Source organism: Sinocyclocheilus rhinocerous, unplaced genomic scaffold, assembly GCF_001515625.1.
Source record: "Sinocyclocheilus rhinocerous isolate Xijiao unplaced genomic scaffold, SAMN03320098_v1.1 scaffold1390, whole genome shotgun sequence".
Classification (NCBI taxonomy): Eukaryota; Metazoa; Chordata; class Actinopteri; order Cypriniformes; family Cyprinidae; genus Sinocyclocheilus; species Sinocyclocheilus rhinocerous.
This window is the reverse complement of record NW_015665627.1, coordinates 805,873-822,461: the sequence shown is the minus strand read 5'-3', so window position 1 is coordinate 822,461 and position 16,589 is coordinate 805,873. Positions and strand designations below refer to the sequence as shown.

Here is a 16,589-nt window from a genome sequence, read left to right as displayed (position 1 = left end):
GGGGGGGGGGTTGCACTGAATTGACAAAATCGGTCATTATGCTACCCATATCAGTTCTGTACGCTATTGAACACTACAGTTTTACAATAGTTTTAGGTGCTGACTAAATAAATATTACATTATGTATAATTGTACAATAATTAATTCTAAGTTAACTAACATTCTGTCAAAATGGCTTATAAACAGGGGTGCACATTAAGTGGTGTGCAGGTGCGCATGCGTGACCAAAATAAAAAATGCGCTGTGGAAATAAGTTCAGACCGCTCACTGGCGGTACATTTCAAACTGAAAGCATAAACCTAGGCTATGTGCTGCCGGTTTCACAGCAACATGCAAAACTGGCAACCCACCAAAATAAAAGCTTGCTGATTTTAGGTTTGAAAATGATGAAAATTCATATGAAGAAATCAAACCGTAAAAAGGAAAAATAAGTAAATAAATGTAAATGTAAGCATTGTATTTTTAGGTGTACAATAAAATAACTATTTTTATTTAATACTCACTTTTTATTTTAAAATATAATATTATTACACTTTATTATTTTCTTTATTATTTGATTTTTAGAAAACTAACTAAATAAAGTGCAATAATATTCTTATTACTATGATTTTTTTTTTTCATAATTATATTTAATAGGTCACACTATATGTGCAGTGTGAGCACCAAACCAAATCTCCAGGTGCTCTTATGAGAACCAGACTGAAAAACTTATGTTCACCCCTGCTAATAAAGAATACAAAAGGAACAAAAGATGTTTTCATTTCTGGAGTAACTGTCAGTGAATAATGTGTTGGAAATGTTTGATCAATGAAGGGTGTTAACCAGACGTTAACAAACTAATAGACAATCAGGATCAGGATCACTGATTGTGCTGAAAAAGTACTCATTTTGTCTCAAAATAGATTTATTGTGACCGATACTGAACAAACATACAGTCATCAAGATACAATAATAGTAAATGAAGAATATATTTTGGTATTTTAAAATAAATCATATAGAGAAATTAAGCTGGAGTCTGGATGATAAAAAAACTAAATGTCAAAATGAAGTAAAAATTGCAGCTCAGACATGTAATCACTATCCGAGAGTTAGAATCCGTGAGACTCGGTATGGTTGTGATACTTCTTGCTTAAACATCTTTTATCTTGTTGTTCTGTTTTGTTTTGTTTTTTGCTATTTTATTTATCAAACTTTGATTTAATTTACTGCTTCAATTCTACCTGCAACATTTTAAAGTTGTTTTGAAATCTACAAATGATCACTCAACTGTGTAAATGAATGTCAAGTACAAGGAGAGTTGTTGTTACAAGCTACCACACTACCAAAAATGGTAAACAAATCTTATCTAAAAGCGAAAAATAAATAAATAAATAATGATAATGAATGCAGAAAAATGAAAAATGAACGAATAATCATGAATTGTTGAATTGTTATATAAAGCATTTAGATGGAAGTTTTGTGTTAAACAGGAGGGTTAATATCAATATGGAACACTCCTGTTGATTCAGTGAATGTAAAAAGGTTCTAACAAGTAGGTAATAAAACAAATGCAATGTCCAATCACTGATTTAAGATATAGCTAATATAAGCATTTGTATTGTGGCCGAGAGAGCTCAATGCGCTGCAAATAGAAAAAGCACCTGCAAATTAAGAAAACAACTTCATCAATTTGACAACACACGCGCTGCAAATGCCCACAACACAACCAAATAAAGAAACGCGCTGCAAATAGAAAAAACACCTGCAAATTAAGAAAACAACTTCATCAATTTGACAACAAACGCGCTGCAAACACTCACAACACAACCAAATAAATGCACTGCAAATAGAAAAAACACCTGCAAATTAAAAAAACAACTTCATCAATTTAACAACACACGCGCTGCAAACACTCACAACACAACCAAACAAAGAAACGTGCTGCAAATAGAAAAAACACCTGCAAATTAAGAAAAAAACTTCATCAATTTGACAACAAATGTGCTGCAAACACTCACAACACAACCAAATAAATAAACGCACTGCAAATAGAAAAAACACCTACAAACTAAGAAACCAACTTCATCAATTTGACAACAAACGCGCTGCAAACACACACAACACAACCAAACAAACGCACTGCAAATAGAAAAAACACCTGCAAATTAAGAAAACAACTTAATCAATTTGACAGCACACACGCTGCAAACACTCACAACACAACCAAATAAATAAACTCACTGCAAATAGAAAAAACACCTGCAAATTAAGAAAACAACTTCATCAATTTGACAACAAACGCGCTGCAAACACTCACAACACAACCAAATAAATAAACTCACTGCAAATAGAAAAAACACCTGCAAATTAAGAAAACAACTTCATCAATTTGACAACAAACACGCTGCAAACACTCACAACACAACCAAACAAAAAGAAACGCACTGCAAATAAAATTCTTGTGAGCCTTTGCAGCGCGTTTCTTTAATTGTTTGCGTTGTGAGCATTTGCAGTGTGTTTATTCATTTGGTTGTGTTGTGAGTGTTTGCAGTGCGTTTGTTGTCAAATTGATGAAGTTGTTTTCTTGATTTACTGGTGCTTTTTCTATTTGCATGTGTTTTCTGAAGTTGCAGCGCGTTGAGCTCTTTCGGCCACCGTACATGTCACATGCAAGACTGTCAAAACACAAGCAAACAAATCTAATTCCACAAAAGCATATGATTATATAGGTGTATATTTATGACTGTTGTACAATAAACTTGTGAATGCGTTGGAAAAGAGATAAGAAGTGCTTCTGGAAATGGTGAGTAACTGGAGAAGTAAACTTTCTTGTACTCAAACAAGGAAAAGGAGTCAATTATATTTCTTGTTACAGGAATGACTTTTGTTATGTCCAAGAAATTACTCTGTATTTCTGGCCTGTTTTTCAAAGACCCACCCTAACAGTAGACATGAGACAGAGGTCTGTTTGTAAATATGGAATATTGCACATGGTGTGCATATGGACAAATTTATTCAATCGATCGCCCAGATGTTTTACAGCTAAAAACTTTTTAAATTGTGACGTATCTTCAAGAATTAGTCTCTGAATTGCCTTTAAATACTGTCATTTTGTAATAGGTTAATTATTGAAAATGAGCACCCTGATATGCCTCGAACATGCATTTGGGTCCTTGAGGTGGCCTATCACTGGAATGGTCACAGTTACTGTAATCACACAAAGAAATGCTGCTCAGATAACACAGAGAAGCAAACTTTTTTCGCCTTATATTTACAAAAGAGAATTTCCTGAATATTTAATCAAGCTGACAATTCAACATTTATTTTGTCTTGACATCCTTTAGAGAACATAAAATAATGACCAAGTAGAATCAAGATGGCAATTTGAATTAAACTGAAACAGGTATACGTGGGAAATGTCTTTTATTTGATTCTTTTGTTTTTATAGACTTTTAATAAATGGATTCTAAAAGAGAATGCAGACATTTTGTTCAAATGAAAAGTGGTCTTAGCACCAAGCATTACAGTAAGCATTTCCTACCAAGGAAGTTTGCATATGTATTTTAAATGAAATAAAACCATATTGCACAACCTAGATGCACAAAAGGCCATTGTCCAAAGTCATCCAAGTTGCACTTTCTTTAAAGATCCACCCAAGAGGCAATGCTGTTATTACAGTAGCCCATATTTATCATGTTTTGTATTTATTATACATTCCATTCATTCAGTTACTTTTTAAAATAATTTTGAGAGATTGTATAAGGAAGGATGGATTGAATATCAATGCTTGCCCGGGAGCATGAAAGTTTGCACGTAGTACCTCAGATAAGACAAACAATTGTGGAAAGCTCATTCCTGGTTCATTCTCAGCAGTAAATAATCCGACCCCACAATTCAGACGCTTGAGTTGTGTTGTTTTGACTCATGAACTCTTGTGAATAAGACAGGAGGCATTTGAGGGCTTCTGAGTTCTGTGATCTGAGGTATGATGTTGCTGAGTGACCCTTGAACTCTGTATGTCTTAGAACTTTATAGCGTTTACTGTGGCTAAGACAAGAAGTTGTTTTCTTAATTTGCAGGTGTTTTTTCTATTTGCAGCGCATTGAGCTCTCTCGGCCACCATAGACATGGGATTATTGCTGCAGTCATTAATTTACTCACAATTGTGGTTTATACTGTTCTGATACTGATTCATTCACAGGTGTGGAGATTTTCCAATTTATTTGTTAAAGGCAGTTCTCAGTGTTTTATATGAGTCATAGCAGAGGAATATTTTGAACTGTTTTGTTTTTATACAAATAATTTCATGTTGCACAACCTGCAATACTTTTGGCTGTGACTATATTCATAATACAACATGGACTTGGTCACCTTATTGCTTAATGGTTATCACATTTTAAAAATATTAAGTACTCAAAATTTTAAGACAATTCCTTAATTGGCATCCTTCTTCCAAAAATGCAGTAAAATGATCATCTACTGTTATGCACTACAGTATAGTGCTCCGGTGTTTCATGTCATAACTGTTACTTATGGATTTTAGCATAGCTGGAATGCTGTAGCGGACCGAATCCAGGACCAGAACCATTTCATAAACATCATTGTAGTGGTATTTTACTTAATACACAGTTAAGGCCCAATCACACCAAGAACATTAACTATAATGATAACTATATAGCGTCCATGCTAATGGTAGATAATATTTTGTTTCTTATAAACGCGGTGCATTCATTTCGTCTGCCACTTTAAGTGCTCAAGCTCTTTAATGTTGGATAGATTCTGATTGAATGTCAATGTTTTTATCATTCATCAGCTGAAAAAAAAAATACTCTGAAATAGATTCCTTCTTGTTCTTCTGTCATTATCATTATAGTGTGGTGTGGACCGTGCTATTCTCATAGAATTCGGCCATCCAAGACGTGGATGATTTTGTTTCTTCATAGGAACAGATTTACAGATTTGGAGAAATTTAGCATTACATCACTTGCTCATCACTGGATGCTCTGGATTTTTAGGTGAGAGGACTACAGGGGATGGAAGTTTTCACTGGAGGAAGCTTTATTATGGATTATGTATGACTCGAGTTTTGGCCAAAAGAGACAGTTTAAAGTTAAAATACTTTAATAATAGATTTTTTTCTTATAACACAGCTTTTCTCTTCATATACATCTTGGATGACCTGAGGCTCAGTACATTTTCAGCTAATTTTCATTTTTCAGTCAATTATTGCTCTAAAGAGATATTTCTACTTGATGTAATCCATAAAAAAATTTAGTTGGTATAAATTAATGTATTTACTTGATTTACTTGAGTGATATTCTGTGTATATATATATATATATATATATATATTTTTTTTTTTAACTAATGAATTATTCTTGTGTGAGCAAACTAGCAGAAATACTGTAAGGTCAACTCATGCCATGCCATAATATTGACCGATGTCGAGCTGCAAGGGTTTGACCGAATGATTTGATATCGCAATAAGGTACCAAAAATAATGACAAATGTTAGACGTTTAATTCCTGAGCATTCTTAATGCCTTAGTTGTACAACTATTTTAATAATCCTATATGACTAATTATAGTGTACGTGTAGCTGTCAATCAGCTTTATTTCCTTGGTGCGTTCACTTTCCTGATACATAACTGTTATAGGAAACAAAAAGAGAAACTAGTTTATAAATAGCTTCTGGAGCTATTTTAAGAGGATAATTGGCTTTACATCTGTTTTAAATACTTCATCAACTGTTTAACCCCTTAGCATTCCTGTAAAATTTGAATGCCTAAAAAGGCATAGCCAAAGTAAATTGGATTGCATGTTCTTGAACCATTTGGACCAGGGACGTGCACAGACATTTTGAGGGGCAGGGGCTCAAGTGGGAAAAGGGCACTTCTCATACTTATTTAATTTTTTTTCTAAATAAAACATTAAATATATTAGGGGTGTGCGATATTGACAAAAAGAAATATCTCAATATTTTCTGGGATTTTATCGATAACGATAATTAGACATACTTAGATATTTTGCGGAGTGTGTTATTGTGCTGATATCATAAGGACTACCGTGGACAGCTGACTTTTAAAGTTTTTGATATTCTGCATATTCTGTGTGGTGATCAGTTCACAGCAGTGATAGAAATTAATCTTTTCCAATAAGTTTAAATAGATTTTTTTACCTTTTATGGGCATTTTTACCTTTATAAAGCCCTTTTTTCTAAAAGTGTGCATCATCTTTTCAGTCGAATTCTTAACTTGAATCAGTCAATTAAAATAAGTCATTTGGGCTGTTACCAAGAAAATGAAATCAGTATTGACAAAATTAATCTTTGCAATGCAGAGAAAACACAGAAGCTGCATCTGAAGTGACATTTAGATGCATTTACACACTGTTTAACGCAGGACATCAATGTTTTAACCTGCAGTTACAAATGCTTTAATACTGTTTTGATATTTTAAACACAAAACGTTCAATACTGATATTTGAAATTATAAAAAAAAAAAAAAAAAAGAAAAAAAAAAAGAAAATACTTTAACTGTGAAACTAAAACCGCCAGTAGGCCTACGTGGCGCAAATTGGAATTATATTTGTTGGTGAAATAGAGCAAAAGCAGTCAATATTGTGTCTAAAACTTAAGTGTCTTAACATTAAATTCTTGTTTATTGAACTGAGGTATAAAATCAATATCACATAACATAATCATGCTGCTTTTTGGTGGAAAAAAACGTCAGTCTTCGCGTGATACTGATTAACTATATGGAAGTATATAAATATACATTTCTGCCCCGATATCTTGAATTTTGTGATCATTCTAAATGCATTTTAATAAACTGAATCATGCAGTCAAAGGCGCACTGGTCTAACCTGCTAAACTTTAGCTAACTTACATGGTAGCGGAGTCATGGATGTTAGCAAGACAAATTAACTATATTTGCCTTTTGTCATTTGGATAATTAGCTGTAAATTCGAGGCACAGGTAGCTTAGTCTTTTGTTCATCACCACTCACCTCCACAGCAAGACAAACACAACTGGAAAGTGAGGGAGGGCTTCACTTCTGCCGCTGCGGTTCTCTGTTTGTGACTGTGATGTGCCGATCAGATTCTCAACATTTCCTGACCCGACCTGATATTTTGTTTTTTTATTTGTTTGACAGGGAAAGCTGTGCGCAAACAGTAACACGCACACGCACACATATATATTCATTTATTTGAAGAAAAAAAAAAACTCCCCAGAAAAAAAGGCTACTTTCTCTCGAGGAAGAAAAAGGGCAGGTACTAAAGCCACCTTTGATGTCTATGTGTGCACGTGCCTGATTTGGATTATATGCATGGTTTTGGTCTCTTTTGAAAGGTGACACTTTGAGGTTTGTTCCTAAACAGAAAAAAACCCAGAATCACTGTAAGTCTTATGGTATTGAGTAATGAAGCAATAAGCCCCAAGAAGCCCTGGTTTACAGTGAATTTATAACAGCTAAGGGGCGTTATTAGGCAGGACGCGAAGCGGCGTGCCTAAAACCCCCTTTAGCTGTTATAAATTCACTGTAAACCACGGCTTCACGGGGCTTATTGCTTTTATTAAACGGTTATTCCATATACGTAGTAAGGTTTCACAAAATAAAACAGAGCAAATAAAGTGTAATGATATTAATAAAAATATTATTCTTCCACCAAACAATGTAGTTCCTCAGAATCAGTTGTGGTTGCAACAAAGTGGTTGCCGAGCAACAAACGTAAACAAAGGTGTATGTTTGTAGAGTAATTTACAACAGCTTCGAACATGGCTCAGCCAATCAGAATCTAGGACCGGAACTATACGTTTTATAATAGAACTTTGAACACACTGAAAAAAAAAAAAAAACATTCTGCCTACAATTTTTTTCTATTATTATTATTTCTAAACAGATGCCTGCAGATAACTATAGCTGGGAGCAATTAGCTGGAAAACACATTGGGATCACAGCATGAAGCCTTGTTGGCACTCTGACAAAGACACTGATTCTCAGCTTTCCAACGATATGTGACATGTTTAGAGATGTTGTATATCACGAAGAAAAACAGGAAGTGTACCTCGGACAGTACAGTGGAATGCAAACAGGTTAAATACAGCATTTATTACCACAGAAAGAAAATAGCTATGAGCATTACCTTTTGAAAGAAAAGCTCAATTTAAAACTATTTTCAATATACTAAAACCTTTACGTTTTTAAATGTCTTGATGACTTTTTTGTTCATTCTATTGACATGACAACCTTCTTGCCAGTATTTATACAAACCATGCATGTTCATTTTTGTTGTTGTTGTATTATAATAATAATCAGCTCATTTTTAACACCACAAAAGAAAAAAAATAAATAGAAATTAAGCAACAGAAATTTGAAAACTTTTTCTGGTAATTACAGGGGATGGAGAACAGCAATATTTCAAAAAGATTTTGGCTGTTTTTATGAGGGACTTTCTTTCGGGTATTTTCCAGGAGGTCATCCTTTTGTTCATTACTGCAGCTGGCTCCAAATCAAGACCATGGGCACATATTTTCTCCCGGACTGCCTCAGTTGAGTGGGTGGTGTGCGAAAAAGCACGTGTTTTGTGCCCTCACCTGGATAGCCAAAACGTGCGTCTGGGGTCCTTTCCCAGGTGATGATGTTGGCATGCAGGTGGCATGACAAACCCGCACTGTTGATGACCTTGAGCTGATTCTGCAGAGGAGTTTTGGCGGTTCTTCACAGGCCGCTGTGACGCCAGCAGCTTCAGATCAATGTTCTAGTTGTCTGCCCTCTCATCACCCTCAGTTTGAAGACACACCTGTGAGCCCCACTTAGCCTGTCCACCCCCACAAAACCACCAGGTCATCATGGGAAAATTACTAAAGGATGACAGCCATGAATGGACTCCTCACGTTGGTTATTTTGATGAAAAGTCATTATCCCTTACAGGAAAGGTCCCGGGTTTACACTCCTGGAGCTTTCGGGAGTAATACTGGCCCTAACGCAACAAAATGTCAAAAAGCCATCCAGATAGATAGATAGATAGATAGATAGATAGATAGTCAAAATTGTAACTTGTCAAACAGATAGATGTGACTGTAGTCACTCGCCTAGGCTATCTATATATTGAATATGGTGATAGACACTAAATATCTATATAATACGTAGATAGAAAATGCACGTCTATATTGCCAGGTACAGTAGTAGCCATAGCTACTGTAGATAGATAGATAGATAGATAGATGGTGTTGTTTGCTTCTTAAACTGCTGTCATGTATACTATGGTTACAAAACAACACTGATGTTTTATCACTGACAAATATTGTGTCATAACTTATTTTACCTTGGTTTGAAGACAACACTGAGGTTTTATCACTGATAAATATTATAATTCTGTAATAACTTCTCGAACTTCGTCGCTCAGTTCGCACGTGAGCGCAGCCGCTTATCGGATTTGTACTCGCTCAACATTCAGTAAAGGCTCAAGTGACATAAACAACACGCCCACGTCTGGCTGGCAATAAATTATGAGGATACCGGTGATGCTGAAAGAGAACAAGGAAGAATAGAGTTCACACCGTCTCGTTCATCAGAAACCGCATCAGATGAGTGATCCTCGCTTTCCGGTCGAAGTCCGAGTTATCGGAGTAATGAAGAAAGGCAAAGACAAGGTAATAATATGTTGTATATTCGTAGGATAACTAAGTATTGGTAAGATAATTTGTTAATTTGTTTTTTACTGAAGTTCATGACATCCGTGCTGTGGTCAGACCAGAGTGAGTTAATAGTGTACAGATCTTTCCGGGACTTCAAAGCGCTCCATGTAGGTTTTACAGTCATTTATTTATCACAAATGGTTACTAGAAGTGTAAAAATCACCAGCTAACGTACTTTTCTTGTTTTAACAGAGGCAACTGAAAAAGAAGTTTCCTGTGGATAACTATGAAGATAGAGTGCTTCCCAGATTTGGAGGTATGATTGGCAGTTTTAGGAGATTAAAATGTGCATAATGTTACATAGCCTATTTAAATATACAAACTTCACTCAAGTCAAAAAATATTATTGTATATTGTTTTAAGCCTATAATATCATAAAGTAACATTAATGTTTTTAAATACTTTGTGGTGATGCTCTCACATTGCAAAGGCTTTCAGGCATTAATGATTATTATTTTGAACAAAATGCATAATTATAATGCATTTTTTTTATGTTGGAAGAAAACATATAGCTGAACTTTATCTGCAAGTCTGGCCATTAACCCTCTAGTGGGCCCTGTTAAAGGTGTTTTATTCACACTGTATTTGTTTTGTTGTTCAGATATGATTTCTGTTGTTTGCAGCCCAGTGCATGGTGACTTCATTTCAGCTGAAAGGTCTGGCTAAGTCAGTATCTCGTCTAAGGTGTCTGGAGAAATACTGTTCCAGTCTGTTGCAGTGTGGCACGACTGTGTCACATTCCTCAGAAGTCATTAAATTCTTCTTGCCTACTGAACAGGAGCTTCTGCCAGAATATACCCAGAACAGGTATGTAGATTATTTCCTTGCAGCAGATAAGCAGGCAACTTCAGCTTGCCAAAACATATACAGTATGTAGAGTAGGCAGCTCACTTCATATTTCTGTCTTGATCTGTTTCTGATTACCAGAGTTTAATTCTAATGTGATCCTGCTGGGAAGTGTTTGTGCAGTAAACGTCTGTTAAAGCTGCTCTCGTCTCTCTGCAGTGTGATGATTCTGCAATCAGACAACATCAACACTGTCAGCGGAGGACCTGACTTGGCGAATAAACGTCTGAGCAATGGCAATGTGACCCAGCCTTTTGTATCCAAGACATATCGATGTGTGGCTCCATATGAGACCAAAGATACAAAGAACAGGCCATTCAAAGTAACTGTGGATGAAAGACTGGACGTGCTGATCAAAGACAAAGCAGGTATGTATCATCTGCCTTAAGGAAGTGAAACGAAAAGTTTATTGAAATGTTCTTTACAGTCTATTTATATTTTTATGTGGGCGTTGGTTCTGAACAGGTTGGTGGCTTGTTGAGAATGAGGATAAATGTCTAGCTTGGTTTCCTGCTCCCTACTTGAAGTTATGTGATGAGGATGAGGATGAGTTTGATTCAGCTACCTTTGAAAGTAAGACACGGTTGCTACGTAAACTTTCTGTTATAATGAATCTCCAAAGATAACCTTGCTAACCAAACATTTTCTCGCTCCACTAGGTTCGCTGTACTGTGTTACAAGAAGTTACACCTCGAAAAAAGAGGACGAGCTCTCTCTGAGCATTGGCGCTGTTGTGGAGGTGTTACAGAGATCTGATAATGGCTGGTGGCTTGTTAGGTAATTCAAGTTCTTTACACAGATTGCACTGACATTCAAAGAATGATAGGAATGGCAAACTATTGTAAAGGCCAATTCACACCACACAAACACCAACAAAGAAGTTGGCTGTTGGATTTAGAATTTTATGAAAAACAACTGTCATGTTCACACTGCCCCAACAGACACTGACAAACGCTGATTGAACATGTTCACTCGAGCGAAAAACTAACCCCGACCAACGGCAACAGACTTTCGAGTTTGTTGGTGTTTGTTTGTGCGGTATGAATTGGCCTTAAGACGGATGTATTAATAGACAAGAGCAATGTGAAAGACAGGCCGCAGTTTTCATGTTTATGAATATTGATTCAAATTTACGGTCAAGACAAGTTACAATTTATCACGAAAGTCTACATGTACATGGAGTCTTCCCCATACAAAACATAAATCTTTTATTCCCTCTACAGATATAACAGAAAGGTAGGCTATGTGCCCTCCATGTACCTGAAGCTCTACAGCAGCCCCCGTTTTGGCCTTCAGACTCTTCAGAGGAAACTTCACAGCTCCACTATCCACCAGTCTGCCAACAGCTCTTTAAAACTGGAGCCTCAGGTCCACTCACGAAGCAGAATGAATAGTTTCCTCAAATCAAACTCTCTGGAAATGCTGTCAGAGCCGGTACAGCACGAGGAAGCTAGCAGCTTCAGCGATGATGGAACAGACTTCAGCTTCAGTTCCTCAGACACCACCTCCATGAGCCCAAGCATGTCCAGCTCAGAGTGGGAAGAGGGCCTGAGACAGCAGGATAAAGAGTCAGACAGCAATGATAGTGGTATGTCCAGTGGCCAGTCAACCCCCACCAACTCAGACACTGGTCACCCTATGAAAGGAGTCGGAGCTCCCAGGGTGCCACCCAGACCACAAACTCAGGAGATCCTACGTCGCTGCACGGCCTACACTCGTAAAGCTGCTCTGGCAACCTCTGCTCACCTGGCCCCTGAAAGTGAAGTCATGGTAGATGAAGTGAGAGTATGAAAGAGGTGAGAGAGCATTTGGGTGCATATGACAATGAGAGACTCTTTCCTTTTTGTGCCTTTTTTTTTTTTTGATCGTCTTTTGAGTATGATACCACAATATTAATCTGAGGTTTTTGTGATCTCTTTTAATCCTTGGTGGGGCTATATTAATACTATAAATATTGAATTAATCAAATATATTATACATAACCTGTTAAAGGTAGTTACAGTATACTGTACATATTTAAAGAGTTTTATTTTTTCATTAACATTATATTCAGACTGTTATCTTTTGTCCTGGAGCTAATGGTATTCCATACTGGAAAAGAAAAAAATATTTGGACTTTTGCGTTAATGCCTGCACAAGTTTCAATAAATGTTTCAAACTTCATTTTAATAATTCTGATGTCATGACTTTTTTCATGGGAGCTGGTAATTTAATATGTACAGACTATGTAATATGTACAGAAGCAAGCACTCAATTAAACATTTCCAGATAATGAAACACTGATAACTACAGAGACTGTCAGTGTAGACCACTTTATGAGTAAAACAAACTAAATTATTCCACTCAATGCTACTATATATTTAGGCTTATTTTAAGAATATAAGTCTAATTATTATTATCATCATCAAAGAGTTGAGTTTGTTTTTGTGAAAGTTCCCTTGCGTAATTATGACGGTAACATGAAAAAGTCAGCTACTGCTAATAAACTTTTAACAATAACATAAGGAGTGGCTGAGATGTATTTATAGGAAGCTGCATTTCCTTAAATGAAAAATAAAACCAGACATTCTCAGAAACAGTTTGTCGCCCTTTATTGCTTGTTGGTTATTATCATTCTAGAGATTTTGCATGTATTTGAGGACAAAGTGAGATTCTCCTGACAAATTCCCCTTATGTCAACATTGCATAGGATAATACAGTATGGAATGGCACAGGTACATGTCTTTGCAGCCTAATATCAACATTCGTTCACTATATTGATTATTCCACTTCCAGTTTTTTCCTGTATTCTGGAAATTGCAATGGTTTTGATAGTAAGTTTCATCTAGATTCCTTTTTACATTAAATATTTAAATTTTTCTAAATTGTTATCCACATTAAAAATTCCAGTATAATCATATGCTAAATCTGTAAACAAGTGAGTACAAAAAACGCAATGAAAAACATTAAGACAATGGTGTACTATGTAATGAGGGTAGATTTTATCCATAAGAAGCACATCTTACCTCATTCTCCCCTGTAGATATGAATGGTGACCAGTACAAACTGGTGTTTTCTTTATTGTAAAAAAAAAAAAAAAAACTTTTTAGCTTTTGCTAAAGTCTTTCCAATAATATAGGTATTGATTTAGTTTAACTGTTAAAGTATGGGACATAAATTCAGTTAAAGTGTATGACACTGTTTATTAACACATTATTTTCACATTTAATGATTTATAATATATTCTATTGTGCAGAGAATGCTGCTGTGTGTTCATTGGCCATTCAGACCTGTGTGTTTAGAGAATAGGGCTTGTAGCCTCTAGAACAGGCAGCCATTGAAGTTCACTGGTTTCCATAGCAATGCCTTTGTCTAATAAGTAAAACCTAGATGGTACCAAAATAGGGTCCCAGTGGTTAGTGTAAAAAAAGTTGTCAGGCGCCAACCACATTTGTTACTTGTGCTAGAATGGAAAAGAAGAGAAAATCGGACATCTGCAATGCATTTCTGAATGATCCAGGGTCAAGTGATCTCCTTTGGGATGTTTTGCTGCGTGTTGTTATGACAGATGCCTTTTTTTTTGCCTCTACAAATTATTCAACATATACAGCATCTGTATTAGCTGTGCCCTGGTCTCACAAGTAAAAATGGTGAGTTTTTCCATTTTTAATTACATTATATAAATTTGTGGGGGGAAAAAATAATATATATATATATATATATATATATATATGTATATTTACTTCACAAGCTTAAACTTAAAAATTCTCATAATATGTGACATGAATTTTTTTATTATATAAAAAGAGATTTTAAATAGTTCAAATAGTTTTATTTAAATTGAGTAAAATTAGTAATAATACTAGAATCCATATGACGTTACAATATAAATAAAATTATTATATATTACTTTTTAAATTTTATTTTGGTATTAGACTGGAGGTTATGAAGTGGAGCAGTTTGTGAATACCCCAGATGATGATCTGATTTGTGTCATCTGTAGAGCTGTTCTACGCTGCCCTGTACGACTTAAATGCAACCATGTCTTCTGCAAGGAATGCATTTTACAGTGGATGAAAAGGTAACAGTTTAACAGTATTTTGTGGAAACTGTGATTATTTCAGGATTCTCTGATGAACAGAAGGTTAGAAAAAAAGCTTTTATTTGATATAGACTTTTGTTTACATTGTAAATGTCTTTACTGACACTTGATCAATTTAGCCCTTGCTGAATAAAAGTATTACTTTCTTTCAAAAAAACAAACAAAAAAACTTGTTTGAGCAATGTTAAAGCCAGTGTTGTTTCAGACAGGTGAAATGCCCGTGTTGTAGGCAGCCTATCGACCAGAACCAAATGCTGGTTTTGTTTAAGCTGAGTAAATCCATTGGCCGTTTAGCAATCAAGGTAGGTAACTTTGTTTTTTTAATTAAAGGGATTTGCTTACCCTCGTAATATTATGTGTAAAGACACGAAACGATCGGTCTGTGCAAGAAACTAAACACTGTATTTATATATTTTTTTACCTCTGATTCACCGCAATGTCCAAACTATCCTGAGCACGTTCTCAACAGCCGGCGCATGACACGTCTTCTTCTTCTTGCTTTACGGCGGATCGCAGACTTATAAGTACATTACCGCCACCTATCTCTCAAATGGACCATTGACACTCCTAATTGAGATTGTAGATAGAGTGTCAATGGTCCACTTGAGAGATAGGTGGCGGTAATGCACTTATAAGTCTGCAATCCGCCGTAAAGCAAGCAAGAAGAAGAAGACGCGTCACGCATCACGCGCTGGCTGTTGAGAACGCGCAATTCGGACATTGCAGTAAATCAGAGGTAAAAAAACGTATAAATACTGTTCAGTTTCTTGCACAGACCGATCATCTCGTGTCTTTACACATCAGTGTATCGTCACGAGCCGCAGGGTTTAATTTGGTTTTGTTTGTGTATGTTTTTTTGACTCTCAAAGCCGTGATTCCCATTCACTTCCATTATAAGACTGACAGACTGCAACGGTTTGAGTTAAAAATCTTTTGTGTTCTACTGAAGAAACAAAGTCACCTACATCTTGGATGCCCTGGGGGTAAGCAGATGAACATCAAATTTTCATTTTTGGGTGAACTATCCCTTTAAGTCTAATATACAGTATAGTTAAAGTTCTAGTACTTAAACTGTGAATTTGAAACAACTACATGTGTCTGTGTTCTTAGTGTCGAAATGCGCAGCAGGGCTGCAGGGCCACTTTCCGGATTTCTAACGAGTACCTCCACATCTCCAGCTGTCCGTATGAGTAGCAGCTCTGTCCCCATGAGGGCTGTGGACAGCAGGTGCTGAGGAAGGCTGCGCAGGCGCATGATCAGAGCTGCAGCCACTGGCGACAGTTGTGTCCCATGGGCTGCGGCACGCTGCTCGTCCGTGAAAATCAGGCCCAACATAACTGCTACCGAGAGCTGCAGCAGTGCTATGTAGCCGAGCGGCGGAGGCAGAGGGCCATCGCAGCCAACTTGCGCAGGAAGATGCAGCGCATGCAGAGCCGGATGGCACAAATAAGGAGGCAAATAAACCTGATGTGTGAGAGCCTGGAGGTTGGCGATCTGGAAATTGAAGAAGGGGAGGGAACCAGTGCTTGGACAGATGCTAATGCCGCCAGTCCGAGCAGCAGCAGACACCGTCACACTAACAGCAGCAGTTCAAGAGTCAGATATATATAGCGTAAATACCTTTCAGAATTCAAAGAGAGCATTCAAGTTAGTCCTTTATGTGTGCGGTTTTATTAAATGTGTCTTTCCACTTTTATAGTCATCTTAAAGGGATAGTTCACCCAAAAATGAAAATTACTTGCATCTTTGTTTACTCACCTTCATGCTGTTCCAAACCTGTATGACTTTCTTTCTTCTGTGACACATAAAAGAAAATATTTTGAAGAATGTTTCAACTGTCCATACACTGAAAGTCAAAACTGGACCCCCACCACCCACTGACTTTCATTGTATGGACTAAAAAGAAAAAAGAAAAAAACAGTGACATCCACGTGTTCCACAGAAGAAAGAAAATCATACAGGTTTGGAACAACATGAGAACAAGT

At 36.3% G+C, this 16,589-nt stretch overlaps 2 protein-coding genes and 1 long non-coding RNA gene across 3 annotated transcripts in view; 2 read left to right on the top strand and 1 right to left on the bottom strand.

Moving 5' to 3' along the window:
* Window positions 1-11,396, bottom strand: part of LOC107731430 (uncharacterized) — a 16,651-nt gene extending 5,255 nt beyond the window's left edge. Inside the window, exons 1-2 of the long non-coding RNA XR_001638770.1 lie at window positions 11,386-11,396; window positions 4,964-4,966 (exon numbers count right to left, since the gene is read on the bottom strand). This is a non-coding gene — a long non-coding RNA (uncharacterized LOC107731430). The remainder of the gene's footprint in view (window positions 1-4,963; window positions 4,967-11,385) is intronic.
* LOC107731427 (NADPH oxidase organizer 1-like) lies at window positions 9,527-12,452 on the top strand. Its single transcript, XM_016542505.1, has 8 exons — window positions 9,527-9,632; window positions 9,707-9,784; window positions 9,870-9,933; window positions 10,301-10,484; window positions 10,683-10,891; window positions 10,989-11,096; window positions 11,183-11,300; window positions 11,747-12,452. Exons 1-8 carry the CDS (start codon window positions 9,567-9,569, stop codon window positions 12,312-12,314), a joined length of 1,395 nt encoding a protein of 464 aa, XP_016397991.1. The 5' UTR covers window positions 9,527-9,566; the 3' UTR covers window positions 12,315-12,452.
* Window positions 12,453-13,903: 1,451 nt separating this feature from the next.
* On the top strand, window positions 13,904-16,329 carry LOC107731429 (RING finger protein 151-like). Its single transcript, XM_016542506.1, is given in 4 exon segments — window positions 13,904-14,152; window positions 14,438-14,583; window positions 14,810-14,906; window positions 15,715-16,329. Coding segments are annotated over 4 exon segments (747 nt in total). The 5' UTR covers window positions 13,904-14,149; the 3' UTR covers window positions 16,216-16,329.
* Window positions 16,330-16,589: the final 260 nt, after the last annotated feature.